This window comes from Ovis aries, chromosome 10 (genome assembly GCF_016772045.2).
Source record: "Ovis aries strain OAR_USU_Benz2616 breed Rambouillet chromosome 10, ARS-UI_Ramb_v3.0, whole genome shotgun sequence".
Lineage (NCBI taxonomy): Eukaryota > Metazoa > Chordata > Mammalia > Artiodactyla > Bovidae > Ovis > Ovis aries.
This window is the reverse complement of record NC_056063.1, coordinates 36646453-36666286: the sequence shown is the minus strand read 5'-3', so window position 1 is coordinate 36666286 and position 19834 is coordinate 36646453. Positions and strand designations below refer to the sequence as shown.

General features: G+C 43.2%; 1 protein-coding gene across 4 annotated transcripts in view; it reads left to right on the top strand.

The window, feature by feature from the left end:
- PARP4 (poly(ADP-ribose) polymerase family member 4) overlaps nt 1–19834 on the top strand; it is a 74935-nt gene that overhangs the window by 43641 nt on the left and 11460 nt on the right. For all 4 annotated transcript variants that reach the window (XM_042254928.2, XM_012184734.5, XM_060394506.1 and 1 more), the window contains 11 exons: nt 795–990; nt 2224–2291; nt 2864–3051; nt 4740–4839; nt 6580–6750; nt 7008–7088; nt 9068–9148; nt 10146–10241; nt 10476–10598; nt 15400–16800; nt 18432–18531. In XM_042254928.2, coding sequence (XP_042110862.1) covers nt 795–990; nt 2224–2291; nt 2864–3051; nt 4740–4839; nt 6580–6750; nt 7008–7088; nt 9068–9148; nt 10146–10241; nt 10476–10598; nt 15400–16800; nt 18432–18531 — 2605 coding nt within the window. The remainder of the gene's footprint in view (nt 1–794; nt 991–2223; nt 2292–2863; nt 3052–4739; nt 4840–6579; nt 6751–7007; nt 7089–9067; nt 9149–10145; nt 10242–10475; nt 10599–15399; nt 16801–18431; nt 18532–19834) is intronic.

Here is a 19834-nt window from a genome sequence, read left to right as displayed (position 1 = left end):
GTATCTTGTTTGTACCTTAGAGGGCTATTACGTGAGATACTGCTGCTGCTAAGTCACTTCGGTCATGTCCGACTCTGTGCGAGTCCATAGACGTCAGCCCACCAGGCTCCCCCACCCCTGGGATTCTCCAGGCAAGAACACTGGAGTGGGTTGCCATTTCCTTCTCCAATGCATGAAAATGAAAAGGGAAAGTGAAGTCGCTCAGTCGTGTCCGACTCAGTGACCCCATGGACTGCAGCCTACCAGAGCCCTCCGTCCATGGGATTTTCCAGGCAAGAGTACTGGAGTGGGGTGCCATTGCCTCCACTAGGCGTGTACAAACTCAAGGGTCTTTGAAGTGCCGCAGCTGAGTGTGGTTTAAAGTTGCTGAACCCTGTAAGTAGCGAGAATTAGTACCTTCTCATTCATCTTGCCGGTGATATGGGTTGTTGTACACTGGCTGTGCTCCTGATGAAGTGCATACTCCCATGTACATTAGTGTGGGGTGTATCTCCCTTCTGGAGGATTAGAGGATTTCTTTTTTTTTTTTTTGCCAGCCTTTCCCACTGACAAGTGGCACATTGCCATGAGGGTCTGAGAAGTAGTGAGAAGCCATGGGCCTGAGCCCGCAGAGCCTCATAGTTTAGGTTGGTGACTCTCAGTGCTTTGTAACTGTCCCAGCTATGAGTCCATCGTTTAGAAAAGCTGTGGCATGGGTTTTAGAGTGAAGTTCTGGGTCTCTCGGTGCATGTAAATAACCAGATGAACTCAAGTGATAAGAAGCACCAGCCTAGCTCCTGTTTTTCTCCCTTTAGGCCTGCATGCTTGTGTTTCAACCAAATCTTGGTATTACCGTCCCTGACGAAGCTGAGAGGAGTGAAGTGATTATTTGTCTTGATTGCTCCAATTCCATGGAGGGCGAGACATTCCTGCAAGCAAAGCAGATTGCCTTACACGCACTGTCCTGTGTGGGAAAGGAGCAGAAGGTGAACATCGTCAAGTTTGGCACAGGTGAGTGCTCCACCCTGCGCCTCCTCCAAAGCGTCAGGATGTCAGCGGAAAGGGGTGACTGTGACCTCTCTGTGGAGTGAGAGGCAGCACAGCGAGGTCCAAGAGCAAGAACTCTAGAGCCAGGTCCCCAGCTTGAATCCCAGCTCTGCACCTGAGCCCTGGATGTGGCCTTGGGCAGCTTACTGGAACTTGGTTCTCTCATCTGTGCTGCTGCTGCTGCTAAGTCACTTCAGTCGTGTCCGACTCTGTGCGACCCCATAGACTGCAGCCCACCGGGCTCCCCCGTCCCTGGGATTCTCCAGGCAAGAACACTGGAGTGGGTTGCCATTTCCTTCTCCAAAGCATGAAAGTGAAAAGTGAAAGTGAAGTCGCTCAGTCAGTCGTATCCGACTCTTAGTGACCCCACAGACTACAGCCTACCAGGCTCCTCCATCCATAGGATTTTCCAGGCAAGAGTACTGGAGTGGGGTGCCATTGCTTTCTCCTTCTCTCATCTGTAGTAGGAGAGAAATAGTCCCTCCTCATAGTGCTATTGTGAGGGTTGAGCTCATGTATTTAAAGGACTTTAAACAATGCCTATCATATAGAAAACACCAGATGAGTATTACTATTGTTATTGTTACCAGTTGAACTGAGTGTGAGACCCTTGGTCTGATGAGTTCAAGGGTCCAGGTATCAGGACAGAACCTCTGAAATCAGCACGGTGGTAGAGGAGCTATTAGGAACAGTCTCAGGAGGCACCAGATGAGCCCCACTGAAGAAAGGACTGTCCCCTTCGGGTGGGGTCCAGGGGCCTCTCAGCTCCTCAGAAGGAGCAGCATGGGGTGTGGTGACAGCCACACCCTGCTGATTCTTATTTACTGTTTGGCAGAAGAGGCAGCCCCTTCACGAAGGAGGAAGGAGCCGGGGTCTGCTGCTGCTGGTGGGGAGAGGTCAGATGAACAGGGACATGCCGAGGGCCGGAGGGCGGCGTGGCCTGCTGCCTGGGCTGTCCCCATGTCCTGTGTCTTCCTCTGCACATAGTTGGCTAAGGAGCAGACTCCTCATGCACAGCCTGACCCAGGTCGTTTTTGCTCAGTAAAGTGCGTCATTTGAATGCAGTGGAATTTTTTAAAGGAATGCTGTGGTGAATTTTTTTTTTATGTATTAAAATTACCAACCATTATTATTGTTTGTTAGTGGTCAAAAAGTGAATATTTAATGGTAACATCTTACACCAGTCTTATCACACAGGTTACAAGGAATTATTTTCATATCCTAAGTGCATCACGAACAATAATATGCCCACAGAGTTCATCATGGTGAGTACCAGTAACTGCCTTTGTCCTCTGTCTTCTCTCCATCAGGCTTCAGTGGTTCTGCTGGGTCTTTCTCCCCAAGAAGCCCTAGTCCTTCCATTTCTGTACATGGATGGGCTCTTTTAGTTCATTAATAAAAGTGATATGAACTCATTAAGAAAATGGAAAATTAAAAAAGAAAGAAAAAATCGTTCACAGTCCCACCATCTGAATACAATCAGCATTAACAGCTTTGAATGTTTTGCTCTGTCCCCTTTCTTTCTTTCTTTTTTTAAATTGAGCAAACTAGGAATGACCAATTGTGTCCTCAGTCCAGACTAGCTGGCAATCCCAGGGGTGTTTTGATGAAATAGTTCTTTGAAAACCATAAAGAAACAAACGCCAACTAATAATATTATAGGTACTGTGTGACATGAAATAAACTAAAAGGATAGTTGTTCCACAGATGAATCATTAGGAAAGAACTTCCTTTCGGTGACAATAACCCTAACTAAGGGGTGTGCTTCAGTAAGTGATTACAGTTGGTGGCGAAGACACTCCAAAAGAAGTAAATGATTTTGCTTAATTTCCTCCAGTCTGCCACACCTACCATGGGAAACACAGATTTCTGGAAGACACTTCGATACTTAAGTTTGCTGTACCCTTCCCACGTGTTACGGAACATCCTCCTCATATCCGACGGGCACCTCCAGAACGAGAGCCTGACCTTGCAGCTCGTAAGAAGAAGCGTGCCACACACCAGGCTGTTCTCCTGTGGGGTCAGGTGAGCACAGGCGGGCCGGTCCCACAGGGAAAGTCAGCAGGTGGGAGCTGCTTGGTGCAGAGGGGCCGGCTCTGGGCTCTTGGCCCTGGCCACTGCCTGGGTCTCAGAGCCTGAGCAGCCGCAGGTTAGCCGTGACTCTGGGGGGAGGGGGACCTTCACCCTCTTCTGTGAGGTGGAGATGACAGTGGGTCTAATAGGCTTACTCTGAAAATCTTGTGAACTTGTATACATGGAAACAGCCAGCAAGCTCCACTTCAGTGTTGGAGACTGCTACTTGAATAATTGAGCCTAACCTGACAGGCCGGGCACACCCAGGCCTGATTGTGACCCCACCCCACCCCACCCCCGGCTGCTTTGTCCCTCCCCTGAACCTCTCTGACTACTGCCATTTTCTCACTGGCATTTGCTCACCCTGCTGTGTACAGGAATCTTTCTCTACAGAAGCTAAAACCCATGACTGTTGGGGTTCACTCCCTCCCCATTTATAGTTAATGTTTTTGCATTATATTGAGGATTATGGTGCAAAAATAAGACAGCGGAGAGCGGGGGCCATGCTGGCATTTGCACACAGCATGCCTGACCCTGCCCCCCTGCCCTCCCTCGCTGTGAGGTCACTGTCCTGGCCAGTGGGCATCGGCCTCCCTGGGCAGGACGTCCCGCTGCATAGGCAGGGGTGAAGAGAGATGTCCAGGGCTCTCCTACCCATAGTCATAGAGCAAAGGGAGCAGATCGTGACTAGGGAGGGAGGTGACCCTGAACTTGGACACAGTTTGTCCAGTTTTTAATGTTTTCTATGGGTTTCTTCTTCATTTTATATATACGCATTTGTGTTCACATGCTAACCACATTTCGTGAGTCTTCAGGAGCAGAGACTGTTTATCCCACCTGTTTAACAAGTGGTCCTCTCAGGCCCACACGGCAACCTCATTAACCCGTAAAAGCTGTAAATACACATAGACTCTGGCTTAAGGATTTTCTAATCAGTGTTGTAATCAAATCAGTTAGTTTTGATCACTGAAGACATACCCACGTTATCAATAGGCTGATGTATATTTCCAAAATATTTCTCAAACTCTTTTTTGATATTTTCTAAATATTTTTGATATTTTCGATAATTTCGAAAATTATCGATCACTTGTCTAATATTTCAGGAGGAACTTCTCTAACAAAGTACTCTTGATTAGTTGTAGAATAATTGAGAGAAATGTAACAAAACATTGTCAATTAAATACCAAAGATTTCATTTGCCGGAATGAGAGTTACTTCCTAGTTCTTTGTCATCTAAGTGTGGACCAGACTTTAAGACGCAGGCTTGGTTAACTCTTCTGTCAGCCTTGGCTTTAGAGTCAGCTGAGGGCAGCTTTGACATTCATTGAGAGTGGGTCCCAGTCACCATCCCTGTCACAAACACTCCGCAGGTTTCTCAGAACCATCTCCTCCCTCCTCCAGTGAATCTGAAGCCAGAAATTTATGCTTTTTTCTCTTGTGAAAGAGACATGAGTCTTCTGATATGTGGGAACTTGGGTTACCCAGACCTGCAGATGTTTCCTACTTTCTGGCCTAAGTTTTTATCTGCCTTCAGCTGCAAAACATAACGTGTCTTCCACTGAGTCCTAAGCTGTGTCAGTATTCACTACGTGTACTTCAACTCGTTTCTAAAATTCTGTTAAAACGTGAAATGTTATCAGTTCTACAGCTAATCGTCATGTCTTACGGACTCTGTCCCACTATGGTGCTGGAGTATTTGAATATTTTAACTCAAAATCCAAACATAGCTGGAAAAAACAGGTATGTGTCTCAAACATCTTATTTCAGTCTTATGTCTAAATGTGGAAATCTTATCTTCTTAGAAATCAAGTGACAGTAACTTCTGTGTTTTCATCAATGGAAAAGGGAGCTAGAAAAAGGCAAAAAGGTACCCAAAGCGTATGCAACCCACCCTTAGTTACCCCTAGCCTTCCCCCCGACCCTTAGTTACTGCTAGCTTGCACAGGAAACACTCCACTGGGGTGTTCTTCTAGCTAACTTTTTTTTTTTTTTCCAATTTATGTATTATTGCATGGATGCAAGCCTTAACCCTGGTTCTGACAACATGAATTCCTCTTCCCATCTCTAACCACTGATTACTATAAACCTCAGCATACTGTTTATTTTAGCCACATGGAGCCTGGCCATTTATTCCATCTTGTCATCTGGATGAGCTTCAGATTCAAAACACACACTAACCAGAGCTCTGTGGTTTGATTTCTGCTTTATATAATGTCATGGATTGGTTTTTAAAAGTGAAATATTACATGTTTTTTTTGCTCGGATTAATTTTTTATTGTGGCAAAATATACATAAACTTTACCATTTTCAGGTGTACAATTCAGGGTTATTAAGTGAACTCACAGTATTGTGTAGCCATCACCATGATCTAGGTCCAGAACATTTCCATCATCCCAAACAGGAAGTCTATCCCTAATTCTTTTCTTTTTTTGGCTGTGGCATGTAGCAATCTTAGTTCCCTGACCAGGGATCAAATCTGCGCCTCTGCAGTGGCAGCACAGAGCTCAACTGCTGGGGACCCAGGGAAACCCCTCTACCCCCAGTTAAACAATGACTCCTCGCCCCTGCTCCCCCAACCCCTCGCACCCACCCTCTTCTGTCTTTCTGAATTTAGCTCCTCTAGGAACCTCATATCAGTGGAATCCAGCAACGTTTGTCTTTTTGTTCCTGGCTTATTTCATTTGGCATAGTGTTTTTGAGGTCCATTCATGTTGTAGTATATGTCAGAATTTTCTACCTTTTTAAGGCTGAGAGATATTCCATTATATATATACACCACATTTTGTGTATCCATTTATTGTCACTAGACCCTGGGGTTGTTTCTGCCTTTTGACTGTGAATCATACTGACATGATGATTGGTGTACAGGCCTGTGTTGGAGGCCCTAATTTCAATACCCAGATATGGGATTGCTGAGTCATGTCGTAACTGCACTTAGTGTTTTAAGAGCTACCATACTGTTGTTCACTGGCATTTTACATTCCCACTAGCAGTGTGCCAAGGTTCCAGTTTCTTCCACATCTGCGTCAACACTTATTTTCACACTTTTTTATTTTATATAGCCCTCCCAATGGATGTGAATTTGTATCTAATTAAGGTTTCAATTTGCATTTCCCTTAGTAACAACATCTTTTCATGTGCTGATTGGCCATTAGCATATCTTCTTTGGAGAAATGTCTATTCAAGTCCTTTGTAGGGTTAATTTTTATAACTGGAATCTACTGCACGACAAACTTGTTTATTGGTAATTAATTAATAGAATAATTTTAAGATGGTTTGTGAATTTAAATTGTGTGCTAGTGCTATTATTAAAAATTCAACTTAGGATCCTTTTGGAAATGTACTCTGTAGCAGGAAGGAGGTAAAAAAAAAACAAAGAGCTACAATTCCCAAAGGACAGAATGTAAAGTCATTTTTAAGTGTTAGGTAACTATTTCTGAATGTAACACTGAAAGAGAAATAACTCCTCTTGATAAATAGATAGAAGCCCAGATGGACAGGCTGAGTTCTCCCAGTTGCCACTCTGTCTCCGTCAAATGGCAGCAGCTGAGCACAGACGCGCCCGCACCCCTGCAGGCCCCCGCACAAGTGCAGTCCCTGTTTCACAGCGAGCGACTCCTTGTCTACGGGCTCACTCCTCACTGTACACAGGTGAGGAGCACGCAAGCGTTTTATTATGGGAACAGCAATGTGTTTTGCTAATAATTTTCTTTTTCTTTTTTCTTCCCTTTCCTTTACCCCCAAGTCATAATATGCTGCACAGTTTTTCCTGGGATCACAGCGGTTGGTTAACCAAGGGCACTGGAGAGCCTCTTAATTCCCATTAAAATCACTGAAAGAATCACTGTTGAGCTAATCAGGACATTATGAAGTAGAAAAACTATAAGGAATTTTTTTTCCCATTTCAGGCAACTCTACATGCGCTAATTCAAGAGAGAGAATATTCTGCAGTGGTGTCAACTACTGAACTTCAGAAGACAACTGGAACGGTGAGATTGTAAAGTTAAAATAATTCTGTTATTTTCATATTTAATGCACCATGTCCTTCCTGCATTGTTTTCTGTGTTGACATCTTAGAACCTGATGTGATGTGGAGGGTTGTCATCTCCACAAGCGAGGACACTGACCATCAGTTTCTAAGACAGCAGCTCTTCATCCGGGGTCTTGAGTCCAGGAGTATCCACAGGGCCATCAGTGGGTGTAAATAAGCGCAGTTAAACCTGGTGTTTTGTGAATGAAACCTTTAAAGGTGGTTCTCAAAGATGTGCATGTCTCCCTACAAGTTCAGTGTACCTGCAGTGCCTGGTCCTTGCCACTTATTTTAGAATACTGAGTATAACTGTACTGGATGATGAGTTAAACATTGTATATTGAGGATGTGTTTTTGTTTTTTCTATTTTTGGATTAAAAGCAAATGAATTTGTGGTATTTGCATAAGTACCAAATCTGCTATAGTTAGATCTGGAAAATTCCTAACCTGTCTATGCTGTATGCCTGGAGAATTCCATGGACAGAGGAGGCAAGTAAGCTACAGTCCATGGGGTCGAAAAAAGTCAGACACAACTGAGGCAGTAACTACTACTACTGTTCATAGGAGTATTTATATGGCCAGACAACCATTCCTTATTTATATCTATATAACCACATTGCTGTGGCTCAGTGTTAAAGAATCCACCTGCCAATGCAGGGGTACAGGTTTGATCCCTGGGTCAGGAAGATCCCCTGGAGAAGGAAATGGCAACCCACTCCAGTATTCTTGCCTGGGAAATCCCATGGACAGAGGAGCCCAGCAGGCTACAATCCACGAGGTCACAAAAGAGTTGGACATGACTTAGTGACTAAACAACAACAACAAAAATAAAGCAAAGCTTTCATTTTGGCATTGAATGAAAACACTTAACTTATTACTTGCCCAATGACTTATGTATAGAATTTCAGGGCATCTTTGTATTGTCTGAAAAACTGAATCTCAGTGGGATTTTACCTGGCAGCAGGTCATTTTCCATAAAGTCACAATGTTTATAGTTGTCCTTCCACTGTGAATCGTGGCCTTACCAGTAAAAAAATGGCAGGAGTTGGAATTGTCACTGATGGGAGATGTTGCCTTCTGAGTCCTGTTGTTTCAGCCATTTGAAGAAAGGGCAGTGCCCTGGCCCTTGACTTCCTGGTGCTCTGTCTGTGGCCCCTTCAGAGTGGAGATCACAGTCAGGCCTCACAGCCCTGGGCTGGCTCTTCCAGTAGAGCAGTTCACACGTGTATAGAAAATGCCAACTATAGGGACAGAATGGAGACGAGTGGGTGCCAGGACTGGAGGTGACTGCACAGGGACACAACACAAGGTTTTAATGGGAAGAAATCCCTTCCTCTGTGTTTCAGTGGTGCTCACACACCATCTGTATGCATGTATACTCAGTCATTTTAGTCATGTCTGAATCTTTGTGACCCCATGAACTGTAACCCACCAGGCTCCTCTGTCCATGGGATTCTCCAGGTAAAAATACTGGAGTGGGTTGCCATGCCCTCCTCCCAGGGATCTTCCCGACCCAGGGATCAAACCCTGGTCTTCTGCATCGCAGGCAGATTCTTTACAGCTGAGCCACCAGGGAAGCCCCCACATACAGTCTGTGAAAGTGAAAGTCGCTCAGTCGTGTCCGACTCTTTGCGGCCCCATGGACTATACATACAGTCCGTGGAATTCTCCAGGCCAGAATGCTGCAGTGGTAGCCTTTCCCTTCTCCAGGGGATCTTCCCAACCTAGGGGTCAAACCCAGGTCTCCCGCATGGCAGGCGGATTCTTTACGAGCTGAACCACTAGGCAAGCCCACATACCGTCTATGTTAGTTAAAACTTATCAACCTGCACACCTAAAGAGGGTGAATTTCATTGTATGTAAACACATCTCAATTATTTAAATGATTTCCTATGTATGACATGGATTAGAATCTTTTTTCCTTTGGTGCCTGAACAGATGATTCACAAGCTGGCAGCGCGAGCTCTGATCAGAGATTACGAAGATGGCATTCTCCACGAAAATGAAGTGAATCACGAGGTTTGCTTTTTCACGTGAAAGCCATCATCTGTTTTTCTTGGCCTTTCTTGAGTTGCTTTATCCGTGGAAATGTGAGTGAGGATCAGCAGGTGGAAAGGGACCCCTGTAATCATTGCCGTGTTTTCCATGCCGGGGTACAGGGTGCCCCATAGTTACTTGATTTAGTTTTTAGTTAGCTCGTTGAATGAATTATTGACAGAACAAAGGAGACTCAGATGCCTCCCTCAGTGCCTGTAAAGACACCACCTAGGTGCTTGTGTGTTGTAGGGTGAGTGTCTCCATCTGTGATGAAGAGGCCAGGTCTGGGGGGCTGAGCCGCCTGTGTAGCTCAGCAGAGCCAAGCCCACCTTGCCCCCCAATCACTGAGCCACTGAGGCCCTGGCAGGGGACTCCCTCTGCTACCCCATACTCAGATGACTGCTGTCAGATGATGGCTGGAGCATTAGCGCTCAGCACACTCCTCCCCAGGCAGTTGGTTCCCTCAGAAGTCAGCACCCTCCTTCCCACCCTCAGGTCAGCAGCCTTGGTCCTGCTTTGCTCAGGGTCCTTTTCCATCTGAGGGCAGCTGACCAGCTGCATCGGCAGACCAGCCTGGACCAGTCCCTCCACCTCCCGACACCCCTGGGCTCCTCATCTTTACAGTGAGAGACAGACTCAGTGTGACAGGTCTTGGCAGCTCAGCAGCCTTGACCTTGAGGGCTCCTTATAAACACACCACAAACCACAAGAAGCTCACGAATATGAATCGCTGTTTCTGTACTTTAGCCTCTCGTTGAGCCCATTTTTTGCAGGAAATGGCAGGTTAGCCACTTGAGATACTTAGGCAGAGCCATCGACTCAATGTTGCAATTATGAAATTATCTACTTCTTATAGAAAGACACCTTTTGTATTATGTAGTACTCATTTAATTGGTTGTATATAGCTGAATAGTGAAAAATAGGACATGATTTCATTTGTTATTCATTATTATTCTGTCTTATTATTCATTTTTCTTAGATGAAGAAGCAAACCTTAAAATCTCTGATTATTAAACTCAGTAAAGAAAACTCTCTCATAACACAATTTACAAGCTTTGTGGCTGTGGAGAAAAGGGTATGTATTGTTAATTCATGGTCATTTTATCTATATTTGCACGCTAAGAAGATGACTCTTGCTCTGTGAAGGGGACCCTCACCCCAACCTGACCATCTTCTCCCCCAGGACACAGGATCCAGTCCGACCCCCAAACATATTCCAAACCAAACATTCATGAGGCTTTAGAATTTGTAATAATAATTTAATGTGATAATGTCTATTTTCTCTTTACCTGATTGTGATTCAATATAGGATGGTAATGAGTCACCTTCTCCTGATATTCCAAATACTTTGGAACTTATTGCCAAAGAAGACATAGATTTTCTGCCATACATGAGCTGGGAGGGGGAACAACCAGATGCCAGCAGGATGCAAGTGAGTGTTGATTACAAATCAATTGATACAGTTGTGTGTACAAATTGTGATTACAAATCAACTGATACAATTATCAATTGTGTGTTCATGCTTCTATGATGGTAAGGGGAACCCTTCGCTAAAATAGCACCCTTTTCATGTGTATACACAGATGCTGATGTCTCCCTGATGATGGGAATTTTTGCACCTTTTTAAAAATGCTGTTATGTGATTGAGAAAGGTTCCATTTACAAATGTAGCTATAAAATGCAGAAGAGGAACAATTGTGGTTACAGACAAACTGTGGTTCAGGAAGCCAAAGACCTTCCCTCTAAGAGTGACAGGCAGTTCATCCTGAAAGTAGGGATAAAAGCCTATCTAATTATCTAACTTCACCACCAGTATTTATTAAAGTTTGTAGTGCTTTATGCTGTGGCCTTTGTGACCACATAGTAGAAGCTGAGAAGCACAACTTAAATAAAAACTGGAAGATGTTCGTCACTAGTTGTGTCCAACTCTTTGCAACCCCATGGACTCCCACCAAGCTCCTCTATCCTTGGAATTCTCCAGGCAGGAATACTGTAGGTTGCCATTCCCTTCTCCAGGGAAATAAAACCTGGAAGACATATACAAAAGCAAAGGAACAAAACAGTGGTAGTAAGACTCTGGAGTATCCAAGTTAGAGAAGTAAAACTGCCAAAATTTAAGAATTTAAAATCCAAGGGAAAAAATTTATGTGCTTCCAAGGTGGCCCTAGTGCTAAAGAACCTGCCTGCCAACACAGGAGATATAAGAGATACCAGTTTGATCCCTGGGTCAGGAAGATCCCCTGGAGGAGGGCATGGCAACTCACTCCAGTATTCTTGCCTGAAGAATCCCATGGACAGAGGTTCCTACAATTGGCGGGCTACAATCCATGGGGTTGCAAAGAGTCTGACACAACTTGGCAACTAAAGAACAAAGTGTAAAGGATCTTGGCTAGCTAAAACAACTTTGAAAAGGAAGAAGAGGTTGGAGGCCTTATACCATCTGATATCGAGGCTTACTGTAAAGCCACAGTAAATAGGAAAGTGTGGTATTAACATAAAATGGACATCTAGACCATTGGAACAGCGTGGAGAATCTAGAAATATATCCAGATATATAGGGCCAATTGTCTACAGAGGCCCAAGGCTATTATTCAGTGGGGGAAAACGATCTTTTAAAAAAATGATTCTGAAAAGATTGTATAGTCATGTACCAAAAAACAAAGCAAAACCCCTCTACCCTTAGCTCACTTCATATGAAAAGATTGACTGGATTATTGGCTTGAATGTAATAGCTAAAACCTGAATATCTGGGAAGAAAACAAGAGAAAACCTTAATGAACTAGGGTTGTACAAAGCTTTCCTAAATTTAAAGGACAAACTACAAAGTAAATTGGTGAACTGGACTTTATTAATATCAAAAACTTTTATTCTTCAGAAGATACTGTTAAGAAAATGAAAGGGCAGACCACAGACTGGGAGAAAATGTTTGCAAAACATATCTGACAAATATGTTTATCTAAAATATATTTAAAAATCTTACAATCCAATAATAAGAAAACAACCCAGTAAAAAAAAAATAAGCTGATCATTTTAGAAAACTCTCAGTTTCTTAAAGAGTTAACTATATACCTATCATTTGACCCACCCAAATGAAATGAAAGTATGTGTTTACACAAAGACTTGTGCATGAGTATTCATTGCGGCTTTACTTGTAGCAGCCAGAAGTTGGACACAACCATCAGGAGATAAATGAATAAACAAATTGTGGTACAGCCTTACAAGAGTAACTACTCAGCAGTAAAGAGGAGAAATAGTCTCTCAGCCGTGTCTGACTCTGCATCCCAATAGACCGTAGCCTGCCAGGCTCCTTTGTCCATGGGGTTCTCCAGGCAAGAATACTGGAATGGATTGCCATTCCCTTCTCCAGAGGATCTTCCCGACCCAGGGGTTGAACCCAGATCTTCTGCATTGCAGGCAGATTCTTTACCATCTGAGCTACCGGGAAGACCTATAGTTTGAAAAAAGGTTAAAAAGGAGAATTAACTATTGATATATATAACAACATGGATAAATGTCAGGGCAGTTATACTGAGTAAAAGTCAAACAAAGAATATAAGCTGTAAGCTTCCATTGACACAAAATATGTGCAACCCAATCTGAAGTTACAGACAGCAAGGAGGAGGAGTGAGATGGGTCACAAAAGGGCACGCTAAAGGAGTGTGTGCTGAATATGTCATTCCCCTCGTTGTGACAGTGGTCTCAGGGATGTATATTTACGCCAGAACTCATGACTCTAAGATGCAGTTGTTTATATCAATTATACCCAAATAAATCTATTTTGAATATCTAATTAGCTCTAACCAAATTGCCTCTTTGTGTGTCCAACTCTGTGGCCCCATAGACTGTAGCCCATCAGGTTCCTCTCTCCATGGAATTTCCCAGGCAAGAATACTGGAGTTGGTTGCCATTTCCTACTCCAGGGGATCTACCTAACCCAGAGATCAAACCTGCCTGTCTTGCATCTCCTGCATTGGTAGGCAGATTCTTTATCTCTAGAGCCACCTGAAAGCCCAGATTGCCACTGCGTAGGTTATATCAGTTCACTCTCCCATCAGAAGCACTTGAGAGGCTGTTACTCTGTTCTCTCTTTAATCAGGTATAGTATTCAAATTTTTTATCTTTACAGATCTGATAGGTTGAAAGCATATTAGTGATATTTTAATTTTCATTTCTTTATGAATGAAAAGGAACATGTTTTCATATTCCTAAGAGCCCACATATTCATCTTTTCTAGGTATCATCCATTAATGTCTTTTACCTTTTTAAATTGTGAGATTAGTCATTTTCTTATTTATCTTAGGAAAATTATATTTTTTAGGGAAATTAGGCCTTTATGATACAGGTTGCAAAAATTTGTTTCTCGGTTTGCCATTTGTATTTTGATGTTGCTTATCATCATTTTGTCATGCAGGTATTTTAATGAAGTCAAGCATTTTCATCTTTGGGTTTCTTTGTTTTGTATTGCTTCGTCTTTTGTCATGCTTAGAAATCTTTCCTTCAGATATTATGCTTTATAAAAGTTTCCCATGATTTCTTTCTTTAAATAGTTATATGGCTTCATGTTTACGTTGAAATTTGCGTCCAATCAGAATCTTTCCTGGTATAAGATGGGACATATGGGAACAACTTTATTCCTTTCCAGATGACTTCCAACTTTCCCCAGTACCATTTATTAAATAAGTCTTCTTTTCCTCGAATTGATTTGAGGAATCTTTGTTGTCTTTATCGTCTCCTAACTCCCCACATGTGTTAGGATCTGTTGTTGGACCCTGTATTCTGTTTCCTAGATCAGTCTGTTATAATTGTAATTTTATAAAAGTCTTTAATGTCTGATGGGTCTGGTCCATCACTTGCTCTTTTTTCACTTTACTCATCTAATTAAGAAAAATTTAACCAGATATGCATTTGTAAGTATTATTTTGAAATGTATGTCTTGTCCTGTGTCCTGCAGTATTAATTATATGTGCTGGACTGAGCGACTAAGCACTCTGTGTGGCCCCATGGACTGTAGCTTACAAGGCTCCTCTGTCCATGGGGATTCTCCAGGCAAGAATACTGGAATGGGTTGTCATGCCCTCCTCCAGGGCATCTTCCCAACCCAGGGATTTAACCCAGGTCTCCCACATTACAGGCAGATTGTTTACCCTCTGAGTCACAAGGGAAGCCCAAGAAGACTGGAGTGGGTAGCCTATCCCTTCTCCAGGGAAGCTTCCCAACCCAGGAATCTAACTTGGGTCTCCTGCATCACAGGAAGATTCTTTACAAGCAGAGCTACCAGGGAAGCCCCATTAGTTATTTAAATATACACATTTGTCTGAACTGGGAAGGGACTACTCCTTTAAAAAAAAAATTCATTTATATTGGTAAAACTAAAAGCTGATTATTTCCAAGATATCTCAAGGACTAATAATTTGTATAAAATTTGATTTTATTTACATGCATGTTTTTAAGGAATACGCTTTAAAATTTACTCAGATAATAGTAGTGACAGAGCATCCCTTATTCTCTTTTTTTTATACATTTTCATATTCTAGTGTAAAAGACATTAATTTACTTAAAGCTTTGGATATTTTTTTTTCAGTTTTCTCATTTTCTTAATATTGCTATAAAGCAGTATAAAATACTGGAATAATTTCATTCTATCAATTTATTTTAGGGCTGCTAAGTTGCTTTAGTTGTGACCAACTCTCTGTGACCCCATGGACTATAGCCCACCAGGCTCCTCTGTCCATGGGATTCTCCAGGCAAGAATACTAGAGTGGGTTGCCATGCCCTCCTCCAGTGGATCTTCCCAACCCAGGGATTGAACCCGCATCTTTTATGTCTCTTGCATTGGCCGGTGGGTTCTTTACTACCAGTGCCACCTGGAAAGCCCATTTTAGGACTAATTTGACATTATAATATTGTTTATTGTCAAGTCTTTGGCAAGTCGCTTTTATGGTTCTCAGTTTCCTCTTGTGGAAAATAAGGGGTGTTTAAAATTCTGTGATTCTAAGAACAGAGGGAGATTAAGATATTTGGTGTATTTATCGCTGATATTGTCTCCAGCTCTCCAACTTCGTGTCTATAAATGAGGGCGCTATACGTAAGTGACCCTGAGTGTCTGGTCTTCTCAGTGCCCTGGGACAGACAGTTTCATCAGTGCTGAGAGGTCAGCTGTAGGAAGCCTGGCTTCTTGATCATCATCCACTTGACCTGTGCTTTCCTTATATTGTCACTTCTCTTTCTGGCAGACACTTTCAGCATCCTCTGAATGGAACCAAGAACCCAAACGTAAATGTAAACGTAAATGGACTAAAAAGAAGCATTCATCACTTAAGATGAAACTTTCTGAAGATTTTGAAGCCTTTAGCTTAGATGCCCCAGAAGAATCTGAAGCAGTCAGTTTTGTCTTCATGGATGCAGAGGAGCTCTGGGATTTGGGTCCGATTAAGTCATCTAAACAAACAGAAGTTAAACCACAATTCACAGAAGCCATCTCACAGAAAATGGCCGTTTCCAACATTCCTACTGTCCCTAGTTTCTTAACTGCACCCCTCTATGTTGGCTCTGCTTTCCACCATCATCCCAGCTCAGCACTGTTTGATTCTCCAGCTGGTCCCAAACACTTCGGTTCCCCTAAGAAGTACCTGGAGATGGGCAGTGGTGCCGACGTTTCCCTGGACATGGCGTCTTTTCCCAGGCTGCATCTCCAGGGCTCATCTTTGCAACTTGCTGCTGCTCCCAGAGCCTTCTTTAGCCCCAGGTCACAGCTGCCCAAAACTGATCAAGGGGGTGCCACAGGCTTCGGTGCCCTCACTGCCCTTCAGCTGGACCCCCTCCCGCGGCCGCATCTTTTTTCCCGTCCTTCTGCAGGTCTTCTCCCTTGTCCACTTGTGAAGTCTGTCCTTTCTTCCCATGCCTCTCCTCCCTCCCTACCCAGGGGTGTTGTTCCCCCTCCTCCCCCTCTACCTCGGGGGGTTGGTGTTCCCCCTCCTTCCCCACTTCCCCCTCTAACTGGGGGAATTGTTCCCCCTCCTCCCCTTCTACCTGGGGGGGATGGTGTTCCTCCTCCTCCTCCTCTTCCCCCTCTAACTGGGGGAATTGTTCCCCCTCCTCCCCTTCTATTTCAGGGGGTTGGCATTCCTCCTCCCCCTCCTCCCTCTCTACCTGGGTGGAGTGGTGTTCCTCCTTCTCCCCCTCTTCCCTCTCTATCTGGGGGAATTGTTCCCCTTCCTCCCCCTCTATCTCAGGGGGTTGGTATTCCTCCTCCCTCTCCTCCCCCTCTTTCCTCTCCTCTTCCTTCTCACCATATCCCATCTCCTAGGAGTGCCAATTATAAGCTGCCAGTGGCTCCATCTGGCCTTGCTGAAGATGCCCAGCTGGACAGTCCTCTGTTAGCTGGGTATGATGAACCTTTGTCATTAGACTCCTTCCAATATGATTGTTCATTTTTTGAATGTTCTTCTGAAATGGAAAGTGATGAAACAGGAGGACTTCTGGCGAGTAGGATTTTTAAAAAGCTGGCAGAATATGACCTGGGAAGTGGCTTTACTGCAAGCACTCAGGCACAAAATGATGAGAATGGCCTAGCTGGCAAAACAAGCTGGAGGAATTATGTGCCTTCGACTGAACTCTTCAGGCTTCAGACCAAGGTACTAGTCTTATCTCTCCATATATCTGTGCTTCATTAGCTTCAAAGTTCATGATGGTGCTACACAAAGTAGCTCCTCACCAGACTGCTGCTGACATGAGGAGCTAGTGCCAGAACGCAGCTTCCTTCACTGAGAAGCCAGCTGAACAAACAGTGTGCTTGAGAAAAGCTGGTGCTTACCTACCTATTTTTAACTGTTAGGCCAGAATATCATGGAAGGGAGTGTTACCATTCCTCAGTTGAAGGTTAGCATCCCTCAGTGGGTCCTGGGGTAAGACATTAATCTCCTAGGTTCTAAAACTGCTGAACTGCAGTTCACACCAATTTCACATTGCAAAGTAAAGCACAAGTGTTGTAAGTACACTCTAAGTATTAAAAGTTCTCAGGAATATGACTCAACATGTGAGCTTATATTAGAGGTTAGCATTCCATTTGTAAAGCTAAATCACACTCTGTAAATTTAGTTCCTACAGTGGTACTAAGACCCAATCTTATGTCTGTAATTAACTTGTTTTGATGAAATATGCTCAGTCGCTCTGCCATGTCTAATTCTTTGCAACCCCATCCACGGTAGCCTACCAGGCTCCTCCATCTGTGGAATTTTCCAGGCAAGAGTATAGTAAAGTAGAAAAGTAACTTGGTTTAGTGTCAGTTCAAGTCCCAACGCTTCCACTCTGTGATCCAGGGCAAGTCAGTCTTTCAGTCATCCATGAAATGGGAGTAACAAAAGTGTCCAGCTCGCAGAGAGGTAGACCAGCTGCCAGCAGCCCCCAGCTGGAGAATTGCATGTGAAAGCAGCATAGCGCACAACACTCTCTGAGCCAGAGTGTTGGGGTTTAGGTCCTGCTGCGACTGCTTGTCAGCTTTGTCACTTTGGACAACTTGCTTAAGTTTTCGTACCTCAGTGTCCTCATCTGCACAGTGGGTTCAGTGACAGTACTTCACAGGAAGCAGCTCACAAGAAAACAGCACTCCGTACTAGGTGAGGGCCAGCTGGCACATTCTGTCACTCCTGTTAGTTTTCAAATTGTTGCCATAGATCCTATCACCCATGTGCTTGCCTGCACCCCACCTTCCCCTCCACGCCCTGTGTTAGTTCGCCTTGGACCTGGAGGCTGTCTGCTTCTCAGTTAGGATCCCAGGATCAGGCTTGCAACACTTCTGTAAGCATGTGATGAAGATCCATCTGAGCTGGAGTGGACAGGGTATGTGAGCACAAGGAAGGTAGCTTCAAAGAGCATGTTCAACATAATTTTATCTTTAGTGGAAAAGAGTCATTTTCATATTTTGTCATAAAGACACATTTTAATGTTGAACAAAAGGAACCATGTTATTTAAAAGTTTGAGAAACATTGTTTCAAAGAATTACTAGAAGAAAAAAATGTATAATATTTTTAAAAACCTCCATACTTGAACCCCTCTACTGATTTATTACAAATGCCACCAGATATAATACTTACTGTCCATAGTATTTATGAGATTCCCAATAATACTGTGTTTGCACATGAAAAAACTTTGATTTTACAGTAAAGATGTCTTAATTCCCTGAATTGAAAACATATTATTGATCACATAACTCATGTAATGAAATTGTAATAATGTGGCTGAAATTTTGTTTTCTTAATTTCATAGGATGGATGCTGGAAACTTACACAAGAACTGGGATTTATATTAAAACTTAACACAAATATTTTAAACAGCTTTCTTGAACAAAAAGGCATTCGATCTCTAGGTATGTCACTATTTTTCCATTTATAAATGTCATGCTCTTAAATGTTACACATTTTTGTAAACCAGTGTTCTAATATATTTGTTACATGTGAAAGGGATTACATCTGTTAATTATCAAAGGATGGGACCAGTTTCTAGTCATCTTTACCATTAAGTAGGGTACTACCTGTGCAGATCTATTAGCATGAGTAGCAGTGACTGCTGTAAAAAGATCCAGGTAGCCTAAACACAAAGATCACTTTCACGCACACCTCATAGTCAGGTGTTGGTCCACAGGAAAGTTCCACTCCACACAGCAGTTTGGACATGTAGACTCCTTCTATACTGCAACTCGACCGTCACCAACATGTGTCTTTACAGTTACTCCTGGTGAAAAGAAAAGAAGAAGAAAAGATTACTCTGGCATCATCCACCTGGTAGACCAGAGGGAAAGAGAGGAAATGTGGCAAGGATGAGCCTCTGAGCCCCACCCAGATATTAACACAGGGAGTTGGGAAATGTACTCTTTGAATTGCACTAGACCAAAAATAACGATGAAAACTTGCACCTGCAGAATGTTCTAGTTTCTGGAGTGAAAGAAGAGCTGACTAACTCCTGCCAATAACATTTATTAGCCCTAGACAAAATATTTTAAAACCACTCTCTGAAGGCCTGGAATATAATCAGAAGCAGGCAGAAACTAGCAGGGACACAAACCTTGAAAGAAGAGAAACAAATTAGGTGAGCTCCACTTTTATCCAGCTTTTCACCTGAAGGCGCTTCTCAGTTGACAAGGCACATGGAGGTTAGAACTGAAACAGAAAGTGTTCATGCGATGATGGCACAGGGGTCAGCATTTGAGGCTGAAAGCACCTCAAAATTAAAGGTGAGAATACTTAATGGAGGGGACCGCAGAGCAGGGAGCTCTGAAAGCTGCATTGAAAGCTCCCTCAACTTTGGTTTGGGGATTGTGTGTGTGGTTTTTGTTGTGTTGATTTATTTGCTTGTTTTTAGAGAAACAAACTGCTATATCTGCTAGTGGAAGAAAATACTTTGTTTTACTCTGAAGATTCTGCAATTGTTCAGGCATATCATAATTCATAGATTGCCTAGAATAATGCTAATTAAATGCCAGTAAACTTTGTTTATTCTTTTTGTATGGCATGTACAAATTTCGGAGGGTGATGGTGTCAGTGGTCCCTCTTCTTACCTTATGTAAAACATTCTCATCAATATTGGCATCATCTGTGTAATACTCCCAGTAGATTTTCTCAAAGTCTGTTCACTTAAAATTGCATGGAATGACATAATAAACAAAAAATTTT